This window comes from Lissotriton helveticus, chromosome 10 (genome assembly GCF_964261635.1).
Source record: "Lissotriton helveticus chromosome 10, aLisHel1.1, whole genome shotgun sequence".
Taxonomy (NCBI): domain Eukaryota; kingdom Metazoa; phylum Chordata; class Amphibia; order Caudata; family Salamandridae; genus Lissotriton; species Lissotriton helveticus.
In genome coordinates this window covers 668,126,806-668,148,308 of record NC_136071.1, presented here as the reverse complement: position 1 = coordinate 668,148,308, position 21,503 = coordinate 668,126,806, and the positions used below count along the sequence as shown (strand labels likewise).

Sequence of the window (21,503 nt, the reverse complement as noted above, 5' to 3'; positions counted from 1 at the left end):
CTTTAGGGATCGGTTGAACCTTTCAACCAACACATTTCCTTGGTGGTGGTAAGGAGTGGTAAACTTGTAAGTTACCCCACACTCCTGCCACAGGGACTTCATATACTTGGAAATGAAGTTGGTGACCCGGTAAGACAAAACCTGTCGAGGGAATCCTACTCGTGAGAAAATTCCCATCAGTGCTCGTCTCACCACGGGGGCCATCACTGTCCTAAGTGGTATGGCTTCCGGGTGGCATGGTCCACCAAGACCAGGATGAACCTGTTGCCCATGGCTGTCTTGGGGTCCATGGCCCCACAATGTCAATCCCCACCCGCTCAAAGGGGGTACTGACCACAGGGAATGGCTGGAGAGGAGCCTTCTGCTTCCTCCCACTCTTTCCACTTGCCTGGCAAGTCTGACAGGTCCTGCAGTGAGTGTCTGAACTCTTGCGCATTTGTAGCCAATGAAAGTGGGTGACAAGCCTCTCAAAGGTATTGTCCTGCCCCAAATGTCCTGCCAATGGCACATCATGAGCCTGCCCCAGTTGGAAGGCTCTGAAGCTCTGGGGTACCACCAGCACACGGGCTGACCCAGGCTCAGCAACCTTAGGCTCACTATACAGGAGACCATTCTCCCAGTAGATCCAATGTGACCCAGACTGATCACCTGCTGCCTGGCTTGCAGCCTGCTTCCGCAATCCCTCAGTAGAAGGGCATTCTCTCTGCTCCCTGCAGAATTCTTCCCTGGGGGGGCCCCCTTCCTGCTGCCAATGGGTCAGCTCAGGCAGGTCCCCCAGTTTAGCTACCTGCTCCCCTGTAGGCTCCAGGGCATCCCCCTCAGGTTCTACCTCCTCCTGGACCGTGGGAACTTTGGAGGCCGGTTTCCCGCGCCCCCTGCCTCTTCTCTCTAAGGCAGGTTCCTGGGTCTCCCTCTCAGGCTCCAGGTCCTCTTGAACACCCCTACTGGCTGCCATTAGGGATGACTAATATGAAGTCAAGGGAAGGTTTAGGGACTGGCAAGTGGGTGCACTTGCCCAGTCAGCATGACCGTACCAGACTGCACACAGGCTCTGCAATGGCAGACCTTAGACACGCTTCTGTGGGTGGCACAACCAGTGCTGCAAGCCCACTAGCAGCATTTGGAATTACACTCCCTGGGCACACTCAGTGCACTGTACTAGGGTCTAACAGGTAAACCAAACATCCAATCATGGAACCACTAATCAATGCATCAATTTACAGTAGGGAGCACTCGCACTGTGGCACTGGACAGCAGTGGCACAGTGCCCAAAGCATCTAACACCAGCAAAAACACATGAGGCAACAGCAAAAATGGAAGGGAGACCCACGCCAATGGTGCCAGGTCTAACAATGACATAAGTGAAATTGACCGTTGAGCTAATTTACAGACTTCTGTAAGCTCCATTAATGCCAGTGAATGTTATTCCACTCCCATTAGAGGCAGATAGATTTAGCCAGAAAATAGTTTGAGAGATGGCATAGTGGGTTAATCTTCCCACTGAAAAAAGAGTGCAGCCCAATTTAGTTTAATTAAACTGAGGCAATGGCCCAAGTGTATTTATTTTGTAAATAAGCCAGGTTTGGAAAAATGTCCCTGCAACATGGAGTCACCCCATAATCACAGCACAGCAGCCTTCTGAAGGGCAGGTATGAGGACTGCGTGTAGACCAGATTGATGCTTCACTGCTGCACAATAGAACAAAGAGAATAGTAATCAGGATCGCAAACATTTGTCAGCAAATGGTTTATATATAAAGCTTGAACTGGATTGAGAATGCAGGTTAACGTCCTCATAATGTAAATACACATGGGATGGGATGCTCAGGCAGCCTCTGCTCTGGTGTGCCACAGCTTGTTCTAGTTTTTCCACCGCCAACAATTACTGTGGCATCCTGCTGGACCACAAAAGCAGTAGGATTTAAGGGTAAATTCTATATGAAGTAGTGCTAGTGAGAAGCCATTAGCATACTGCCTGCATTAGTAGGGCTTGCAAGAATGCTGTTTGTGCTAATGTCCTTTTACAGTCATATGTCCCAGGGATGTATTCCCAAAATCTGTCTGTATAACTTGTAAGCGGTCATACAGATTGACATATTTAAAATGATGCCCTTAGTTGACTAGTTTCCAAGTCTATGCCGGTGCGTTGTTGTGACGCTGTTGAGTTGCTGATGCAAGATAGCTGTGGGGGTAAAATGACCATATTGAATTCTTTGTCTGGATCGGAGGCAATGATTATGCTTTAGCTTTCTTCACTTTATTCACAGGAGCCCTTTTCATTTTATTCAAACAAGCACCACATTTACCATGAAATGCTGGGAACTGTAAAAACAAACCATGGACAATGAAGTCCCACAACCCAACAGGTGTCCAATCACAAAGCAGCATCTGCACTATAGTCCTTCTCCTCTGTTATTAATTCCTTTCTTCCCTGCTTGCAGCCCAGATAAAAGGCATTTGTTTTTCTCTCATGCTTTTATATATGTTGAGGGTTTTCATACTCTGTGTGAGTGTATATACAGCGTTGCAGAATTGTTTCGCGCTCCTACGCGACTGCATTACATCCCAGGTGAGTGTGGAGGAGTCCTCCCTCCACTAGGTGGTGCTGTGGTAGCACTGTTTTTATGTGGTTTTGCGTCCCACGATTTTGGAGTTCCTGTCAGGAAAAGGAGCCAGAATCAGGCACTGCTTGCCTGAGAAATTTGAAGCCCCTCATGCTTAGTGAGTGTTCTTTTAATAACGCCCAAAAGGGGCTGTATCAGTGTTTAAGGCTGTGAAAGCCTTAAGGGGACACGCTCCCAGGTGGCTATTCTCACTCCAGTTTTAAGATATTAACGCTAAGGGGAGTGGTGTCCCCGTGGCTTGGACTCCATCCAAACAAGAGGCTCTGCCAACTATGGACCTGCTGGACCCCCAGCACTAAAATTGATAGCGACATGCACTGAACTCCCCCTTCCATGCGCTCCCCGTAGCACTGTGCATAGGCATTAATTTACAGCAGTTCAGCTGCCCTTTTCTGCTATTGTCTGCTTCCCCCTGGTCTGTGGTCATGGAAGAGGAGGGCGACGTCCAGTGTGAAGGGGATACTCTGGCTTCCCTCCAATGGGAATTGGATTCCAATTGTGTTCACCCTTCTTCCCTCATATAAGTAGGGGACCGTCTGGCAAGTTTTTTTCCATGTTTGACAGTCATTTACAAGCAAGACGTGGGTCCCTCAAACAGTTCAGGGGTTTCATATATAGTTCTGCAGATCCCTGCACCACTTTACACGCCCCAGACCGCTCCAGTTCAAGCAATAAGAGGCGGAACTGGTGGACGCAGATGTTACCTTGCTACTCTGAAAGAGAGCTATTTGTCCTACCACACGCCAACAACGTGGGTTTATAAGCATCCTTTTCCTGGTTGACAAGACCAACTGGGACTGCAAACCTTTAATAAATGTACACAAATTCAATGAATGGTTGGTTTACTGCCACTTCAAAATGGAAGGTATCCACCTTCTTCAAGATGTTTTACGCCCCTCAGATTGGCTGGTCTACCTGGACCCAAAAGAAGCTTTATTTAGCTACTCTGATTTTCCCTCTGCCTCGGAGGTTCCTCCAGGTCCTCTGACTGCATCCGTCGTTTGTTTACAGGCCTGCCCTTCGACTCTTCTGCGCTCCATGGTGCTTCATGAAGGTGCTCAAACCAGTAGTGGAATACCTAGGCGCAGGGGATCTGCCTCATTATTTACCTAGGTTATCTGCTAATCCTGGCGCAGGATCCCGACCATTGTCAGCCGAGCTGCAAGGGGCAGTTAACCTGCTCGAAAGACTTGGCTTTGTGATCAACGAGAAGAAATCCCTTCTGACTCCTTCGCAGAAAGTGTTTTTCTGGGTTCATCCTAGACTCCACCGAGGCTTCTCGAAGTCTCCCCTCTTGGAAGGTGGCCAAGATCCGTCGGAACATTGGCCAGACAGTGTCCTTGCAGCAGATTGCTCTCCTGGTGGGTCTCCCTTTGTCATCCGTCCACCCATATTTCATGGGATCCCTGCACTATTGGGCCCTTAAGCGTGTGTGTGCAACACACCTGCGAAAGGGACTCTTACTCCCAGTTGGGCACCCTTTCAGAGGACTCTGTAAGAGATTCTCTGTTGGCTTTCCCAAATGAAAGCATAGACCGGGAGAGCGATTTTTGTTACACCTTCAGATCTCATTCTAGAGTCTGATACCGTCAGATCAGTCTGGGCCGCGTGGTGTGGCAAATTTTCCACAGGAGGGTTTTGGTCTCCTCAAGAGGAGAGGTTACATATCGACTGTTTGGAGCTTCTGGCAGGATCCTATGCAGTCTGTTGTAGGACTCAAGACAAGATCCAGTCCTATGTCCTGTTAAAGACGGACAACATTTTGGGCGTCGGGTATATCAATGACCTGGGGGGATGGATGCATTTTACAGGGCTGTGAGCTGGAGGCAGGCTATGCGTTTCCCCTTTTCTCGATGACTAAAAGGGCATGAGCCCAGATCAGGCTTCAGCAGGCGGTCACCCCATTTGAAAATCTCAGGTTTGGTTTCCGGTTCTTCTGAAACTTTCTTGGGCTTTTCCAATCCCCGTCCCCCTATTTCCAGATCTGACCCCACACCAGATGGCGCTGGAGGGGTCTCATCGCCTGATGGTGCAGCAGATTACATGGGTCAATGGTCACTCCCAGGACTTTCGGCACTGGCTGAAGCCCTCTTGTCAAAGACATGGTCTGATGGCACCATCAAGAGTTACTGTTTGGCTTAAAAGAGATGGTGTTGGTGTGTGAGACTTGATTGTGATCCCATGGGTGCCGACATAGGCTAAGTCTTGAATTTCTTGGTCCGTTTAACACAGAATGGTATGGCAAACGGCTTGTACTCGTCAACATGAAAAGGGTGTCCCCAATAAATATGAAAAAGGACCGCTTGATGAACACCTTCTGTTCGGCTATCTCAGAAGGACATATACCCATAGAAGGGTCCCCGGTGGCGGAAAATCCTTTTGTGTGTCGCTTTCTATGTGGCATATGGTTATCATTGCCTCCAGAGCCACGTTACTCCGCTGTTTTGGTTGTTACTACGGTGCTTAACTTTTTCCTATCATGGCTACCCAATAGGTTTCTGTTAAGGAAGGAGCTCTCGGCGAAGCTGGCGATGTTGCTCTGCAGTGTCGTGCAGGCCTGTTTCAGCTTTCCAAGCCCTAGACATTACTGGAAGGTCTCTTTTACCCTCAGGAGTGTCTTACACTTCACAGGCATACGAAATCTAATGCATCGTCCAAGGAGGGGGACAAGGGGCGCTTGTAGGTCCAGCATACAAGCCCCTTAAAAATACAATACAAAATCTAATACCAGAGTTTTCCGTACTCTCCTAAGCTGTTGGTAGTGCAATGCCTTATGGCCTACGAGGAGATGTCTGCGGTCTTCAGTCCCCTGTGTGAGAGGCTACTCCTAATCGCCCCCAGGAAACCACACAAAGAGGTGTCCTCCCCAACCATAGCCCTTTGGGTAATGTGAGTTATGCAAGAGGCTGGAGTCAATTTAAAAAAATGTTGGTGCACATTCTACTTGTGTAGCGATGACCTCCAAGGCTTTCATTTTGGATGCCCACCCGGAAGATATTATGAACGTGGCCTATTGGTCCTCTGATTCTACCTTTAAGATATTCTACTTTAAGCCAGTGTTGGATATGGTTCATTTATTGGTAAGTAAGCTTTACCCTGCCTCCGGTCCTGACATAGATTGAAACATTGCCTAGCTATCATAACAAAACTTTTCAATTCTGTTAAGGACTCGGAGGCGAGGATTATCACACACACAGCTTGCTTATTCGGAAGACCCTCCCTGTGACAAGTAAGTATTGTTTTATGTTCTCCTTGCCATAATGTGTGGATTGATGCTGATTCACTATACATCTATTGTGCATACACTGTGTTGTAAAGCCTTGCCATTGATAGTCCCTTGGTAATTTCGTCTCTTTTCCAGGAATAGAAAATATGAAACAAAACTTGTGACAAAATGGCTATGTTATGACTCGCGCGACGAAAACGGCATCAAGGAGGGAAGAAGGAGAATGCAGACGCTGCCTTGTGATTGGACACCTGTTTGACTGTAGGATTGCAATGTCCATTGTTTGTTTTTACCATACCCAGTGTTTCATGGGAAATGTGATTCTTGTTTGAATACAACGAAAAGGGCTTCTATGAATAAAGTGACACCTCAGAGTCCTTGATAGAAATAAACTTTCTAGGAAAGTTTTCATTTTACTGCTGCCAGGATTTCTTGTGCTTTGTAATACAGCCACAACTTTGTGCCAGCGGAACCTGTGTGCCCAAGAGGCCCTTTCAGAAATATTTGTTGTTGGTGTAGTCCCAATATCTGTATCAACTCTGCATTGAGTGGAGGTCTCACACTCTGCACCCCAAGATTCTGATATCCCCCAGATGCATGATTCACATACAGCACCCTAGCCTGTTTCTACCATGGATTTGTTTACTATCCATTGAGGCAGAGATAAGATTGTGAACCGTTGCTTCACTGCTTTATACCTGTGAGACTAGGGAAGGGGTGGGTGAGTGGGTAGTGTGTTAAGTTAGTAGTGTGTTAAGTTAGTGTGTTAAGTTAGGAGCATATTTTCAAGAATGTGATATAACCATTGCAAATTTAGCTTAATGCAACTTTTCATATCTCAGTCCATCGTGAGAAAATAACGCAGTCTTAACGTCCAATTCCCAACCCAGCAGCACCATGAGATACTAGCATGCTAACGTCCCAAATGACTGCGTAAAATCCAAAGCGACAGACAAAAAATGCACAACCGGAACGCCCAAAAAGTTGCAATGCCCCCAAGCGCGATACCAAAATCAGCGAAAACCAGCGACAGGCCTGCAATTCCCACGCGTCATGCAGGAAAATGCACTATAAAAGCCACAAAAAAAACCCACTGCAAAACCAATTCAAACTGCTTAGCACCATGGATGCACCCGAACCGAGTGCAGAGGACAATCTAAGCACCACAGAAGACCAGCATGGAACCCTGTGTTCGGGGAAGGGCTATGAGAAGGAGAAGAGGAAGAGGAAGACTGGTTCAGTCCGCCGGAATACCGGATCATCGTCACGGAGATGATAGGACACTACCAACAACTGTTCGTCACCGGCACTGGAAACCCAAACGGAAATATGGCAGACCATCGTCCCCAACGTCACTGCAGTCGGATTGTCGAGGAGGTCAATGGAGGAGGTCAAGAGGTGCTGGCATGATGTGCAAAGCCAAACCAAAAAGAAACTCGCTGCCAACAGGAAGGCAGCAACGGCGACAGGAGGTTGAAGTCCTGCACCACAGGAGGAGATGGATGAGCTGGAGGAAATGGTGGCCACAGTCACTAGTGTGGAGACGGTGGCAGGAGTCGGGGGCCTGGACACAGCTCTATATGACCTGACCCTAAAGCAACAGGGTGAGTCACGCCCAGGGACTGGGGGGAAGGGCGAGATGTGCATAATAGCATACATGCTTATTCATGTGTAGCACACTGCATACGCACAATGACCGTGGAACATGTCCCGGATAATCTTGGCACACTGCAGCACACATACAAACACCGAGTAGGTCTGCGTCCACCATGTGCACATGTGGGCCCCCACCGAATCACTAACGCCACAACCTATCCATGCACATGTGATGAATCCAGAAAAGCAGCAGCTGTGTGAGCCACACTGACCATGCAAGTGACATGGCATGACCCATGGCAGCAGCCAAAATACATGACATGGCGCACGATTCGACATGGAGGTGACCCAATGTGGATCACATCCGTAAAGGAGCAGGTCACACTCCGACTTATCTACGTGCACCCACAACCCATGCCGTCTAAAAGACGCAGCAGACAAACAATGCACAAGGCCACAAAATCTGTCCAAGAGCACAAATGACCCAATTCGCAAACATTTCAGCCCCTGAAATGCACACAATTCAAAGGCACACCGCCTCAAAGGGATAAGGGTCCAGGAATCCAGAGCTGCAGGGGCGACTCTCCCACAATGCAGCACACACTCATTGCAGTCATTGCTGATGTTCTGTGATTGCTATGTGGTACATAGTGCAGCACCTACACCACAGGACAGTGGACAAAACACGTTCCGCTAATGCGTAGTAACTGGCCGCTCCCATCTGGCATTGCCTGACACTGTGTGATGACAATGTATGGGTACAACGACACATCCGTCATGTACTCGAAATACCCACTGTCTGCCATCAAATATCCCGCACCACCAATACAGTCACAATGTGCATTGTCATGCTGTCTGTATGTAAACAACTGCAAAGCGGCAACATACATGGGGAAACACTGTTAACCTGCATCTCCCCTTAACATCGCAGAGGGACAAACAACACTTACTGCAGAGCAGAGCACAAATCACATTGGTGAAGATGCCAACCTGCACATATTTTCAGACACCCTCCAACGGCTAATAGACAGCCTCTGCACACCATCCCCAGGAGCAGGGCAGCCCAGCTGCCTCGAGGTGACCCCACCACCTGCACAGACCCCACTGCAGGAAACACACACCACCACTCCTGTCTCCCAGGACCCCCACGAACAACACATGGAATTTCAACGCCGTGTGATGGGTCACCAGGTGGAGTCGGTTGATCAGCTGCGGGTGGGTTTCGAGCTTGTGGCAGCCAAACTTGATGCCATATGTGGGTGTCTGAGTCCCATCAGGGACCACTTACAGTCCCTAACTAACACCCACTGTCCGCACCATGCTCCACGACAAACCTTGGCTGACCTCGCCAGGGCCATCACTTGGATACAAGAACTGTCTAGTCAGACAGGCACCAGCGATGACCGCACAGAGTTGGCACAGATGCGCAGGACAAGTAAGACCATGGAGCAGATGCAGGCTGTAAGTATGGCTGCCACGGCTGAACACCAACAGGATGTAGCTGGGATTTTTAATGCCTTGCAGTTCATCATCCTGCCATTTCTGCCACTGAGCCGGTCCCAGATGACTGCAGCGGGAACTTCGACACACGCATCTCTGACCCCTGATGTGTCAGTGGCACACAGTGATGCAGCCCTATCCCCTTAGCACCCTGATGTGTCAGTTGCACACAGTGATGTAGCCTTAGCACCTTCGCACCCTGATGTGTCAGTGGCACACAGTGATGCAGCCATTACCCCGCCACACACCGGACACAGAAGAAGTATCGGAGGACTAAGATGTGTATGGTAATGCAACATTTCCTAGCTAACTTGCAGGAAAGTTTCAATTCTATTAAGAACGCGGAGGCGAGTATTAGGCTTTATCTTCCATTTATTACAATTCATTAGCTCCAGCAGCCTTACAAAGAATCACAATCCACATGAAAAACCACATTTCCCATGAACACAGGGAAAAAAATGGAAATTAAGAAAGTCCAACAGAGAGAGCCAATCCTGCGCGAGGACCTCTCATAACTTCCCCCGTGGACCACCAAAGATCCCAGTGATACCACTGGTTTAAAGTAGAATCTTTTGAAGGTGGAATCCGAAGACCAGTCTGCGGCATTCAAAATACCCTCCAGCCGTGCTCCCAGGGAAAAAGCTTTGGATACCATTGCACCCCTCACCGAATGAGCTCCTAAGCGGGAAGTATCTATACCCTGCATCACCCAGCGGACCCATCTCTCAATCGTGGGGGACGAAACCACTTTGTGTGGTTTAGTAAGAGTAATAAACAATTGTTTCACACCCTGTGGACGTATATCTACTGTTGCCACCTCGTAGACTTTAAGCGCTCTGACCACACATAATTTTGGAATGTCAGGGACAGCAGGATAAGACACTGACTGTGAATCACACTTCGTTTGTCTAGAAATGTGAAACGTAACTCCTTCCGGAGTGAAGACCCGGCCCGTGAGGTCGAGGGCCCTCACATCCGACACCCTGCGACATGAAATCAAACACAGCAACATTGCAAGTTTAGCAGACATTTGCTTTCGTGACAAATATTTGTTAGATGGCCAGGATCGAAACAGGTTTAGAACTTTGTTCACATCCCATAACACAGAGAAACGAGGTTCCGGAGGAACAGAAAGGCTTATACCTCTCAATAATTTGCAAACTGAGGGATGTTCTCCAACCGGGCGATTATTCAAGGCACATGGCCCTCCGAGATCGCTGAACAAAAGGTGTTGATTGACCTATAGACCAGTCCCTCTTTTGCTAGCGAGGCTAAGAAGGTAAGGACTGTCCATGTCCGCCCCCACCGGATCCACCTGTTGTCGCAGACACCAACTTCCCCACCGTGACCATGCGGACTGGTATCTTTTATTGATGCTCTGAGCCCAGGACTTGGAGAGCAACACAGCAGCTTCCTCCGAAAGGCCAGGGACTTTCCAGCATTGCCTGTAACCCGCCAGGCCATAAAACGCAGACCGCCCGTGACTAGAAGATGGTGGGAATTTTCCTGAGGATCCTTGAGGAGATCGTGACGAGGGGTAGAGGGATTGGAAAATCCCAGGAAAGTTCCATCAGAACCGGAAACCAGGCTTGCTACCTCCATACTGGAGTGATTACCACTAGGTCCGCCTGTTGTCTCCTCACCTAGGTTAATAACCTCATGATCATTGCGAAGGGGGGAAACGCATAATCCTGCTCCTTGGAGGAAAGCGTCCACTGCCAATGCCTCCGGATCCGGGCGCCAACTGTAGTACTGTTTCAGCTGGGCGTCCAGACGGGAGGCAAAAAGGTCCACGAGAAGGGAACCCATCAAGATTGGATCTCCCTGAATACGCTGGGGTGTAGTTGACACTATCTGTTGTGTTTCTAGTTGCGAGAGCACCAGTCTGCCACTTGGATGGATGAACCCGGCAGATGTTCCGCCGATAGGGATATATGGTTGGCTAGGCAATATTCCCAAAGATTGCATGCCAGATTCGACAAAGCATTGGACCGTGATGTAGTGCACTGCTGCTACATTGTCCATTTTGAGCAGAACACAACTTTGGATCCTGCCCTTTGTCCAACACTTCACTGCGAATGAGCCCGCCATGAACTCCAGGCACTTTATGTGAAGAGACTGCTCGGAAGAGGACCATCTTCCTCCGGTAGACTCTTTTCCGCAACGGGCACCCCCAACCGGAACCGCTGACATCAGACTCTATCACCAGATCTTGTTGTGAGCCAAAAATCACCCGGCCGTCCCAGGCCTCCATATGTTCGCCCCACCATTGCAGTTCTGTCTTTGCCTTCGTGAGGGGCACGACCTGAGAGTAGGTGAGGCCTTTGCGCACATGATAGGCTTTGAGGCGCTGAAGGGCCCTGTAGTGCCGGTGCCCCGGAAATATTGCCTGAATCGACGACAATAGAAGGCCTACCACTCCGGCTAATTGACGCTGGGAAATCGTGGGCCGTGCTAACGTATATACCTCAGTTCGAGTCTGATCCTGGCTAACTTCCGAGAGGGCAGGGACAAGGTCGCTGCGACAGAGTCTATCATTAAGTCCAGAAACTGCAACCTCTGAGAAGGGATCAGGTCCGACTTGGTCTCGTTGATGACAAAACCCAGGGATTCCAGGAGGGACACTGCGTGTTGCAGTTGAGTCACCAGATGTTTGGGACATTGACTCATAATGAGGATGTCGTCCAGATAAATTATCAGCCGGACGCCCTCCGATCTGAGGCACTTCACCACAGGTTTCATTACCTTGGTAAAACACCATGGCGTGGAAGATGGCCTGAAAGGACGGGAGGCGAATTCGAAAATCTGAGAACCCCACAAAATGCAGTAAACGTCTGTGAGGGGGAAAAACCGAGATCGTAAGGTAAGCGTCTTTGAGGGCCAGATGGACCAACCAGTCTCGTGCCTGTAACAGATCCCTCAGTAGGTGAATGCCCTCCATTTTGAAATGTTTGTAAATGAGCCACCCATTGAATTCTTGTAGATTTATTACAGGGTGATAGCCTCCGTCCTGTTTCTCCACCAAGAAGATGTTGCTGAGGAACCCCCGGGGGTGAAGAGTGGAGGGTGTAACCGCCCCTTTGCGCACTAACTCTAAAATCACCCTGTCAATAACTTCCCTCTGCTCCTGCGTGAACGTAAGGGGCCTGGGGCGAAAGGGTTGAGTCGGAAGTTCTGAATATTCTATTTGAAACCCTCTGATGGTTTGCAAAACCCAAGCGTCCGAGATGAGCAAAGACCGATTGTGAAGAAAAAACTGTAGTCTGCCTCCCAACTTCACCTCCCCCAAACTCTGGAGTCTTACCTCAATGGTTGTTATAGGAACCATCTCCACGTCCTCTGCCTCCCCTGCGACGGGGGGAATTTCCTGGTCGAATAGAAATTTCCAAACTTTTCCCGGTCCTCATACTGTCCTCTATAGAGGACTCGCCCTGCTTGAAGGAGGCTCTCATGTAAGGGCGGCCGGCCGGCCGAGCGCCCCCGGCCACGACCACCTGCGCCAAAAGCACGTGGGGTGAAGATCCACTTGATTGATGTTTGGGCCTTGTCCAGAGAGTTAAATGTATCCACAAACTTGCCTAGCTCTTTTACGAAGGGTCTCCGAATAGGTTCCCCTCCGCAACTGGACCCGCCTCTGAGGTGGCCAATTCCCCAAGTTTAGGATCTATTTTTATAAGAAGTGACCTGCGCCGTTCGGTTGAGATCGCCACATTGGCGTTCCCCAAGAAGATGATAGCCCTCTGCGCCCAACTGGTGAGGATGTCCGGGCATATCAGGGTACCCGAAGCCTTGTCATCTTCAGCCATATCCAGAATTTTCACCAAGGGACCAGCTGTGTCCAAGAGCTTATCCTGACACACTCCACGAGCGGTAGTTACCCTTCTTGGGATCGCGGATAATTTTTGCCCAAAGAAATTTACATCTTAGGATCCACTTCGGGTGTCACTGCAATCTTACCCTCTAGGGTAGGTCACGGACACAACTCCTCACCTCCTGGTCCAGGGGCTTACGCAGTCTGGCCGCCATGTTGGCTGCCACCTTGGGGGCAGGGGTCCACTGCGATGAACGCGGGTGCAATAAGTCATCACGATTAAGCATTTCTGTGTTTGGGTCCGGAGACGCTGATGGGGCAGGTTTAGATGGGCGTCATGGTCATTCCGTTGGAGATCTGGAGAGACTCGTCTTGGTCCAAGCCACATTGTCCGGAGCACCAGAGGGTCCCTCCAGAGCCACCTCTGGCTTGCTGGGAGGGTTGGAGGCCTTGGCTTCCACAAATGCCTTCTTAAGGCTCGCAAAGGTGTCTGTGTCTACTCCTACGTCCTCAGAATGCTTAAGTTTAGGATCCGCTGTACTATTGGATGGTTGGCCCGGAGGTAGGGGAGTCTTAGGCCCTGACAGATCTTCCCTCTGGTCGAGGGGTAACTGCCATTGTGCCTGTAACTTTTCGATTTTGTTCTCCAAAGGCTCAACCATTTGGGACACCGCCTTGAGAATGGAGAAGTCCATGACCCTACAAAAATGGTCATCTACTGACAGGTACATGACCTTCTCTTCCTCTTCCTCATAATAGTATTCAAACTCCATGAGGAAATTGGGCAAAACCTAATAGTAGATAATAAAGGGGATTAATATAGGGAATAACCCTCTTGAAACAACTCTGAACGTGCACCTCAAAAGCCAATGAAAGGCCTGGGACCAGAAAAAACGCCCTCTCTATTCTGAGGGACTGACACCTTCCTGGGCCGGTCCCGTTTCCTAATGCATTGTTAATCTTACCTGCAACGCGGGTGTTCAGGCTCCAGGCAGGGGCTCTCTGTAATAAGCAATGCCCAAACGCTATTAAGGGATCTACCCCCGTGGCCGCAGCAAGTCCGTCTGAACCGTGTTAGATGTGACCAAGTGGAAACCAGACAACGCCGCGGGAGGTGGACGCACTAGCCGGCGTAAGGCCGCACCACGCTAAGAGCCTGAGAGAAACGCTGCTGTCGCATAGGAGCGCACTACGCTCCTGCGGCCGGACTGAAAAGAAAACAGTGTTATCGCCACTATTCCAAACACGAGGCAATCCCTCCCCCACAATAACTTGTGCCCGTAAATGCAATAACACCAAATATCAAAAAACTATCACAAGCGTGAAGAAAAGAGAAAGGCACTCGTCTTAATGCTTCTGGAGCAGTGAAGAAAGAGGGAGACAGAGTGTCTGCGGGGGGACGTTATGAGAGGTCCTCGCGCAGGATTGGTTATCTCTGTTGGACTTTCTTCATTTCCATTTTTTCCCTGTGTTCATGGGAAATGTACTTTTTCATGTGGATTGTGATTCTTTGTAAGGCTGCTGGAGCTAATGAATTGTAATAAATGGAAGAAAGATACAGCCTAATCCTCGCCTCGGGTCCTGCCATAGAATTATTGTGTGAGGAAGGAGGTAGTAGCATCCATCACCGCCATATGACCTCTCCCTGCTTGGCCCTGCCCTATGCATCTTGCCCTGGGACAACACCTTCCGCTGACCCCCCGAAACACTGTGCGACATTCACCTGGACCCAGACACGGACTGCCATATCTTCACTGCTTGACTATTACACAGCAATCCTGCTGCGGACTGTGCACTCCCTCTCGCAAATCACTTTTCAATCCCCAAAGGACTCTGGTTGGCCCACCACTGGGCTGCCATGTAATGTGGACTTGGCATGGCCATGTACAGTTCCAGTTCCGGCATTCACTAGAATGTGAATTAAATCACACAGATGTGTCACGACTATGTTCACTTCAGTATGAAGGGATGGATGTATGGATGTATGGACAATGATTGCACAAGAAGGTATTTACCTCGTAACTGACATCAATGCGCATGGTTAACACTAAGCCACATGGCCAGTTGGATGACTGTGAAGGTGAGTTCTAGCTGTGGCCTCATTGCACAATAACGACAGTCTCGCAACCCCCCAACGTAGGCACACGTTCATGTAGTGAAAAGGGCTGTGTGTAGGAATGACCAAATCGGTAGCAGGCCAGAAGTGGTGTCATACATCACATGTGACACCTGAACTTCACTCACAGACATCTGTGTGGACCCATTCAGTTTTGCCTTATTGCATTGCTCCACATGGCCAGAGGTTGGGCACCATACTCCCATTGCTGACGACACGTAAGTGCACAGATCCAGTCAGTGGCAGGTAACTGTTTCGAGGTTCTGAGACTATTGCAAAATGTTCGCTCCCTGCTCCCTGTCTCGCTCAGAAGGATGGTTGTTCAGGCCTTGGTGGTCTGAAGGCTGGATTACATCAACTCTCTTTACTTGGCCCTCCTGGCGTATCTGATTAGCCGTCTTCAGATGATTCAGAATGCGGTGGCCAGAGCCATTTTTCTGGCAGGCCCTAGGACATATACGACTCATATGCTATCTTCCTTACACTGGCTTCCGGTTCAGGAACTAATTCATTTTACGGCTTTGGTTCTGGTCTTCAAAGCCTTTCATAAGAAAGGGGCCCCCTACCTCAGTGAAAATTTCAACACTATATCCCCCAACGCACTCTGAGGTCATCTGCTCAGCTTCTGACCTCCACGCCTAAGGTCCGGCAGTCTCTGATTGGGAGTAGATCCTTTGAAGTAGCAGCCTCTCGTTATGGAACACTACCTCTTGGTCCCAGACAGGTACAAGACCTCCTCACGTTTAGGCGGAAACTAAAGACCTGGCTCTTTCAACTATAAGTTTTCGGCCAGCTTTCCGCACGGAGGTGTATCTTTCTGTTGGCTGTTATGTGGTCATTTGTTTCAGCGCCTGGACACTCCTGGGAGTAGCCATGTGCTTTATAAATGACATTTAACATAACCTAACCTAACATAACAAGACTGCCAGCAACTATCCCGAACACAATGTGTGGCTCACAGAGGTGGAGCAGTCCAAAGGGCCCACCCCCATCGTACATGCGTCAGTCAGTTCCTCCCTGTGTAAGGACCATGCTCATTGAGGCACACTATTTGTCATTCTGATCAACACTCCTCACAGTTGGACAGTAGTAAAGTTGCATCGACTTTATTGGCATGTGCGTGTCAGTACGGACAAGGCAACTGCCACAACATGCATGGACATGCTTAAGACACTTACACTCTGCAAGGGTACACGTCGAGGTGTAAGAATTTGGGAGGCAAAAATGTACACTTAATCATTACAGATGGCAACCGTCTTAGCCCGCCTTACCTTGCTGGACGAGTCATGTTATTTTTCGCGTCTGCCCATTGCCCTGTGTGAGGGGACATGACTCGCAGCCCATGGGGTCTGCATAGTGGTCTGCCACCGGACTGCGCCGACTGTCTGTTCTGCTGACAGTGATCAGGTGAAAGGGTCCCACAGGGTCACATGTCGTGCTACATTGCCATGTGTGTACTCTTTCTCCTCCCCCCCCCCCCTCCCCAGCAGTATGTCCGAATTGGTAACGTTGTCAAACAATGCTGTGCTGCTCCGACCATGGAACTGCATCACCTTGCACAGGTGTATGTACACACGCTTTGTTCCACGCACATGCATTCAGAAACCAGACGACGACAGACATGTCAACTGTTGTGGTGGGATGTGTGAGCATTCGCCCCGCAACCAGGTGTTGGGACCTGTGCTGTGGGTGACAATCCAATGTGGCTGCAAGAACGTAGTTACTCGTCCATGAATGCCAGCGCAGCTTCATGGGCAATGTGTTCCAATATTACGTAGTTGTCGGGTTCAAGAACACCAGGGTGAGCCAATCCATTAACTAGTCGGGGCAGATGTGCTCAGTCCATGCTGTTTCCCCAATCCGCAGCACAGCCCAATAGTGGAGTGCTTCGATGTGGTCACTGCACACGAGGAGTTGTGCAATCTCCCATGCTCAACTGCCAGCACATACGCCAAAGATCTGTGCATCCCATGCACGGCTATCCCGGTGACACTCCTGTTTGTGGGCCAACAGGAGGTACACTGTCTGGTCATAATCCAGTTCAGCTACTGTTGTGTTGGATAGGCAGACCTCCATGGGCCACTCGAATGTGCATGATCGTGGAACCAGAGCTGGATGCACGTGAGGTAGGCAAGACGGAAACTCAGACGGAATCTGATTTGCAACACTGCCATTGGCAGTGATCCCAACAGATGCAGCATTTGTGCACGGTACAGTTACACGTGACACAGGTTGTGCATGTGTCGGGGTATGCCTGCCATAGCGTTTGTTGGTCTCGTAGCACCGGAACTCCTCAGACCGGCAGCAGTTCTGTGGATGTTATGCCGCAGCTCAATGAGTCGTATGTGTGTGCAAGTTTGGACGTATGGATTGTTATCAACCAATGTGTCAAGGACATCCCTTGCAGGTGTAGGTCGTGCAGGTACAAGTCTGTGTGGGGTGTGGGCACGTTGGTTTTTTCATTAGCGCAGTTCGTGGTGTGGGAAGTGTCACGGGCTTGTATAGTATCTCACGCACGGTGTGCTAGCCGCTTTCAGGACAAAGGTCGGAGGTTCAGTTGTCCTTTCGCCTTGTGTGTTGAGACAAAAGGGCTTTCATTCCTAATTTTAGGCAGAGCCAGTGTGCAAGCTCTGTGAGGCATGTTGTATTGGAGTATGCATTGGCTAGTGTCCTCGTCCTCCATAAATGCTGGCTTCTGATTCGTAAATAGGCTTGTTTGTCCCTTCTTGGTACCGCCTTGTCTGCATTCGTTACCTTCGATAACGACTGGACCTTTTACTTTGCTTGTTACAGTCTGCGTTATAGGTGGGTGAGCAGTATTTTGTTTATTGACTAATGGGGACAATGGCGGCTGGTTTTGGTATTTGCAGCACGCCCACACAGGACAATGGCGGCCGCTTGGCAGGATTAATGGACTAGGCTCAAATAGTTTCCACAGGGCCGGCATGGATATTGTCAGCTCTTGCCTAATATCGGAACTTTCGGTCAGCTGCGTCCTTGATCTCGTAGAATCCGTGAAGCCCCCCTGCCCCCTCAACTTCCTGTACCCTGCGCCCTACGCACAGGTCTGCTGACATAGGAACCTGTTTTCGAGGGCGTCAAGGGTGTTTTCACCAACAGCCTTGATCTCGGGCATTGCATTCCCACTTTCTAACGTCATATAAGGGAAATGTGCAGTGTGATAAATTGAGGACAGCTGTAGTTGAACCAGGAGATCCGAGTTCTAATCCCACCCGAGTCACCACCATCCAAAGCGTTGAATCGTGGACAACCCCTTATGGTATTCTCTCCCTTTTTCCACATCATCTGAAAACATTTGAGGCTCTTAGAAGCAGGCGAACCACAGCAAGAGAGCACTATACAGAAAATGCAGATTTAATGCAAAGCGGGCAATACGTTCCTGCCAGAAGTCTTTAAAAATGTTATTAGAAAGCAACCACCGCCAGTCCAGAATATTCAGGAGGCAAACAGCGAATACATGTTCATCTACTGGCAGGAAAGGTGAGGTAAGAGTCGGCCTTGTGCCCAGGCAGCAGTCACAGCTGTGCAGCTTGGAATGGGGCCAAGGCACGGTGCCAGGAGATGTATACGTCAAGCCAATTAATGGCAAAGCAAAACACACTTTGAACTCTAGTGAGATTGAGGTGTTTGCACTGTACTGTAGTTCCCTCAAAAAGCACTTCAGCTCCACCCCCCCATTCACTACAACCCCCTCCCCCCCCCCCCCCCCCCCCCGAAGATGCCAAAGCGCATGTGTTTTTCAAGCACTTGGTGAACAGCAGTAGATAAGATTAAATGGGTTTCTCATATGAGAATAATCATGTTATAGCACATGCCATGAACTGATTTTTCTACTAGTGTTTAACCCCTTGCATGCTTGTGACGGAACCGTTCCGTCACAAGCCTCGGGTGAGCTGTGCTTGTGACAGAACGGTTCCGTCACGGCCCGCTCGCCGCGCCTGCGCTGAGGGTACTATTGGGCGGGCGGGGCCGTGACGGAACCGTTCCGTCACAAGCACAGCTCACCCGAGGTTCGTGACGGAGCGGTTCCGTCACGAGCACGGGATCGCTGCGCCACCCCCCTCCCCCGTAGCACTGCGGCGGTATAGCCGCCACAGTGAAGGGGTTAAATACCACTTGTTACCACCCAATTCAAAATACTCTTATCTGCCTCGGGCGGATGAAAGACTGAGTTGGCCAGACAGCGATTCGAAGAGCAAACTGCTAGTTATACACAGATCTCTATACTAGGCTTGCAACTCACTAAGCTGCCATGCTTTGTCATACTGGCAGCTTATTGGCCCTTACAAAGCAAAATAATAAAAAAAAAACGCACAACAGCACCTACAGAATCGATCTCTGTAGGACTGGATGCATATGTCCCACCTGGATTCAAATGTGTGACCTGCACGATTCCCCACCCACACACACACACACACACACAAGTACCTCTCCGTAGCCCCTCACCCTCCCCTCCCCTCCCCTTCACTCTCACTCGCCACTATGCTGCTGCCAGCTGTAGTTTCGTACTATTGAGCAGTATATAGTGTTTTGTAGGGTATGAGCAGAGAAAACTACACACAAATTTTCAGGCTGCGATCCATGATACTTTCGGAGAGGTCACGTACGCCGGGATCAGCTGTAGTGGTGGTATTTTTTTGTTTTTTTATTTTTACTTGGTGAGCACGGTGCCCGCTTCAAGGACACTGCGCTCTGTAATACAGTAGATCTTGCTTTTGCCAAAGATAGACCTATTGGTATTGTAAATGACAATGCCTTTTAATATTATAAAAGGCATTGCCATTTACAATGCTAGTCGCTCAAAATCTCGCAGTTGCGAGACCTATTGCAATGTAAATGCTTGTTCTGCTTGGATCAGAGTGGCTTCTTACTTTAGACTGTCATTATGTATAGACGCTGTTCTGTGCCGTTTTGACACCACAGGCCTACAGAGGATGTTATTTCTTGACATTACAACTATTTTATACAAGGTATTTCGTCTTGCAGTGCCTCTGTTTTTGATACATGATACAAAAATACATGTTTTTAATATGTAGAGCTACTTGGATCTTGAACACTTAAGGTTTCTTCATGTATTGCGGCAGTTAGTTTTTTTACTGAGGCACAAGTTGCGTGACTTTGTCTTTGGGCTCAAGTGCTCGTTTTTCTGTATGGTTATTGAGTGCATGAAATTCCAAATGGCTGTACTGTATCTTCAGGAAGAGTCTGCTGGGCTCTTTTGTTTTCAACAATGGTAATTTTTGGCTTTAAGTAAACCCAGGAGGTCAGTGTATTTTTACTGAGTATACGAACAGCTCTTGACCCCTCAAGTATGGCTGTGGAATACTCTTGCATAGTCTGTGGAGCTCAGCAGGTCACAGGCATAGATGGAGCACAGGAAGGCTCCTGCATTGATGTGCAAACTAAATTAGACCTGTCTAATGTTGGCCAGTAAGGCTGGATAAGTGTAATATTTCTAGAATATACATGTAACAAATTTGCATACAATGAATCCAAATCTTACTCTTGACTTGGTGGTAATTCTGAAAATCTGGCGTGGATCGAGTTCTCCCGGATCTAAATTGGGCATCAATAAAGTAAGCTCGTCCATTGATAGAAAAAATGAGAGTCCTTAAAATATTGTATTGCTCTTGTCCAGTACCCTTAGGAAATATATATACTGCAAAGTTTCCCAGAATGGAGATTGTGGTAGTACGAATGTGCTAACATGAAGGTTGCTGGAAGTGCCCTTGAATTGACTAGACATGTTCCTATTTAATGTTCTACTGAATGCTGTTAGAGTGAATACACTCCAGACTGGTATGGGACTTTGAAAGCTACCTTTGTGCTGTGTAGTCATTCTGAGATTTGGCCAGAAGCCATCAAAGTTAGCTAGGTGGAAGTTGACTTTTACAATAATCCTTGATGCTTATTTCACAGATATCTTCTAATTGATAAATCAATCTGTTACAGGTTTCGTATGTGATTAGAGATGAGGTGGAGAAGTACAATCGGAATGGGGTAAATGCACTCCAGTTAGACCCCGCATTAAACAGGCTCTTTACTGCTGGCCGAGATTCTATAATAAGGATATGGAGTGTCAACCAACACAAGGTATGGACAGTGGAATCAAAGTTTTCATTACAAATCCACAGGTATAGATTACTGTTGATTAATTTCAGTGCACTGTACACATTGCAACGAGAGTCCGCACCCAAAACAAGTTACATCATTTCAGCTTGAAAATCAATGTAGAAGAATAAATGATAGTATTAACAAAATTTACTGCTGCAATACTTTTAAACCCAGGATGGTGTAATAACTATCACAGTCTGTACTAATGTGCATGGTGTTTCTCTTACGAGCAAAATAATATTCCGCGTGAGAAGGTTTTGAAGCCTGCATGGGAAGACTGTACTTGGAAAAAGTTGACACATGAAGCACTTGTGCCTATTCATTCACACAGACTCAGTTTTCTTGTTTGTATTGTGCGATAAAAGTTGTTTTCATTTAAAAATAACCCCTCAACCAAGTTGCACTATTCACTTTTTCTTTTAACTCCCCAGAAGGTAAAATGGTAACCAAATTCCAGTTTGGAAAAAAATATACATTTTTAGGTCTCACCTGAGAC

At 48.6% G+C, this 21,503-nt stretch overlaps 1 protein-coding gene across 2 annotated transcripts in view; it reads left to right on the top strand.

Moving 5' to 3' along the window:
* The window catches only part of WDR48 (WD repeat domain 48), a 469,392-nt gene that overhangs the window by 9,600 nt on the left and 438,289 nt on the right, over window positions 1-21,503 (top strand). Inside the window, exons 1-2 of one of the 2 annotated variants that reach the window (XM_078663203.1) lie at window positions 5,990-6,110; window positions 20,846-20,986. Coding sequence is in view for 1 of the 2 variants with exons in the window: in XM_078663202.1 (XP_078519328.1) it covers window positions 20,846-20,986 (141 nt within the window). In the remaining variant the exon portion in view is untranslated. Of the gene's footprint in view, window positions 1-5,989; window positions 6,111-20,845; window positions 20,987-21,503 lie in introns of those variants that run through there. The other variant, XM_078663202.1, reaches the window with a different exon arrangement.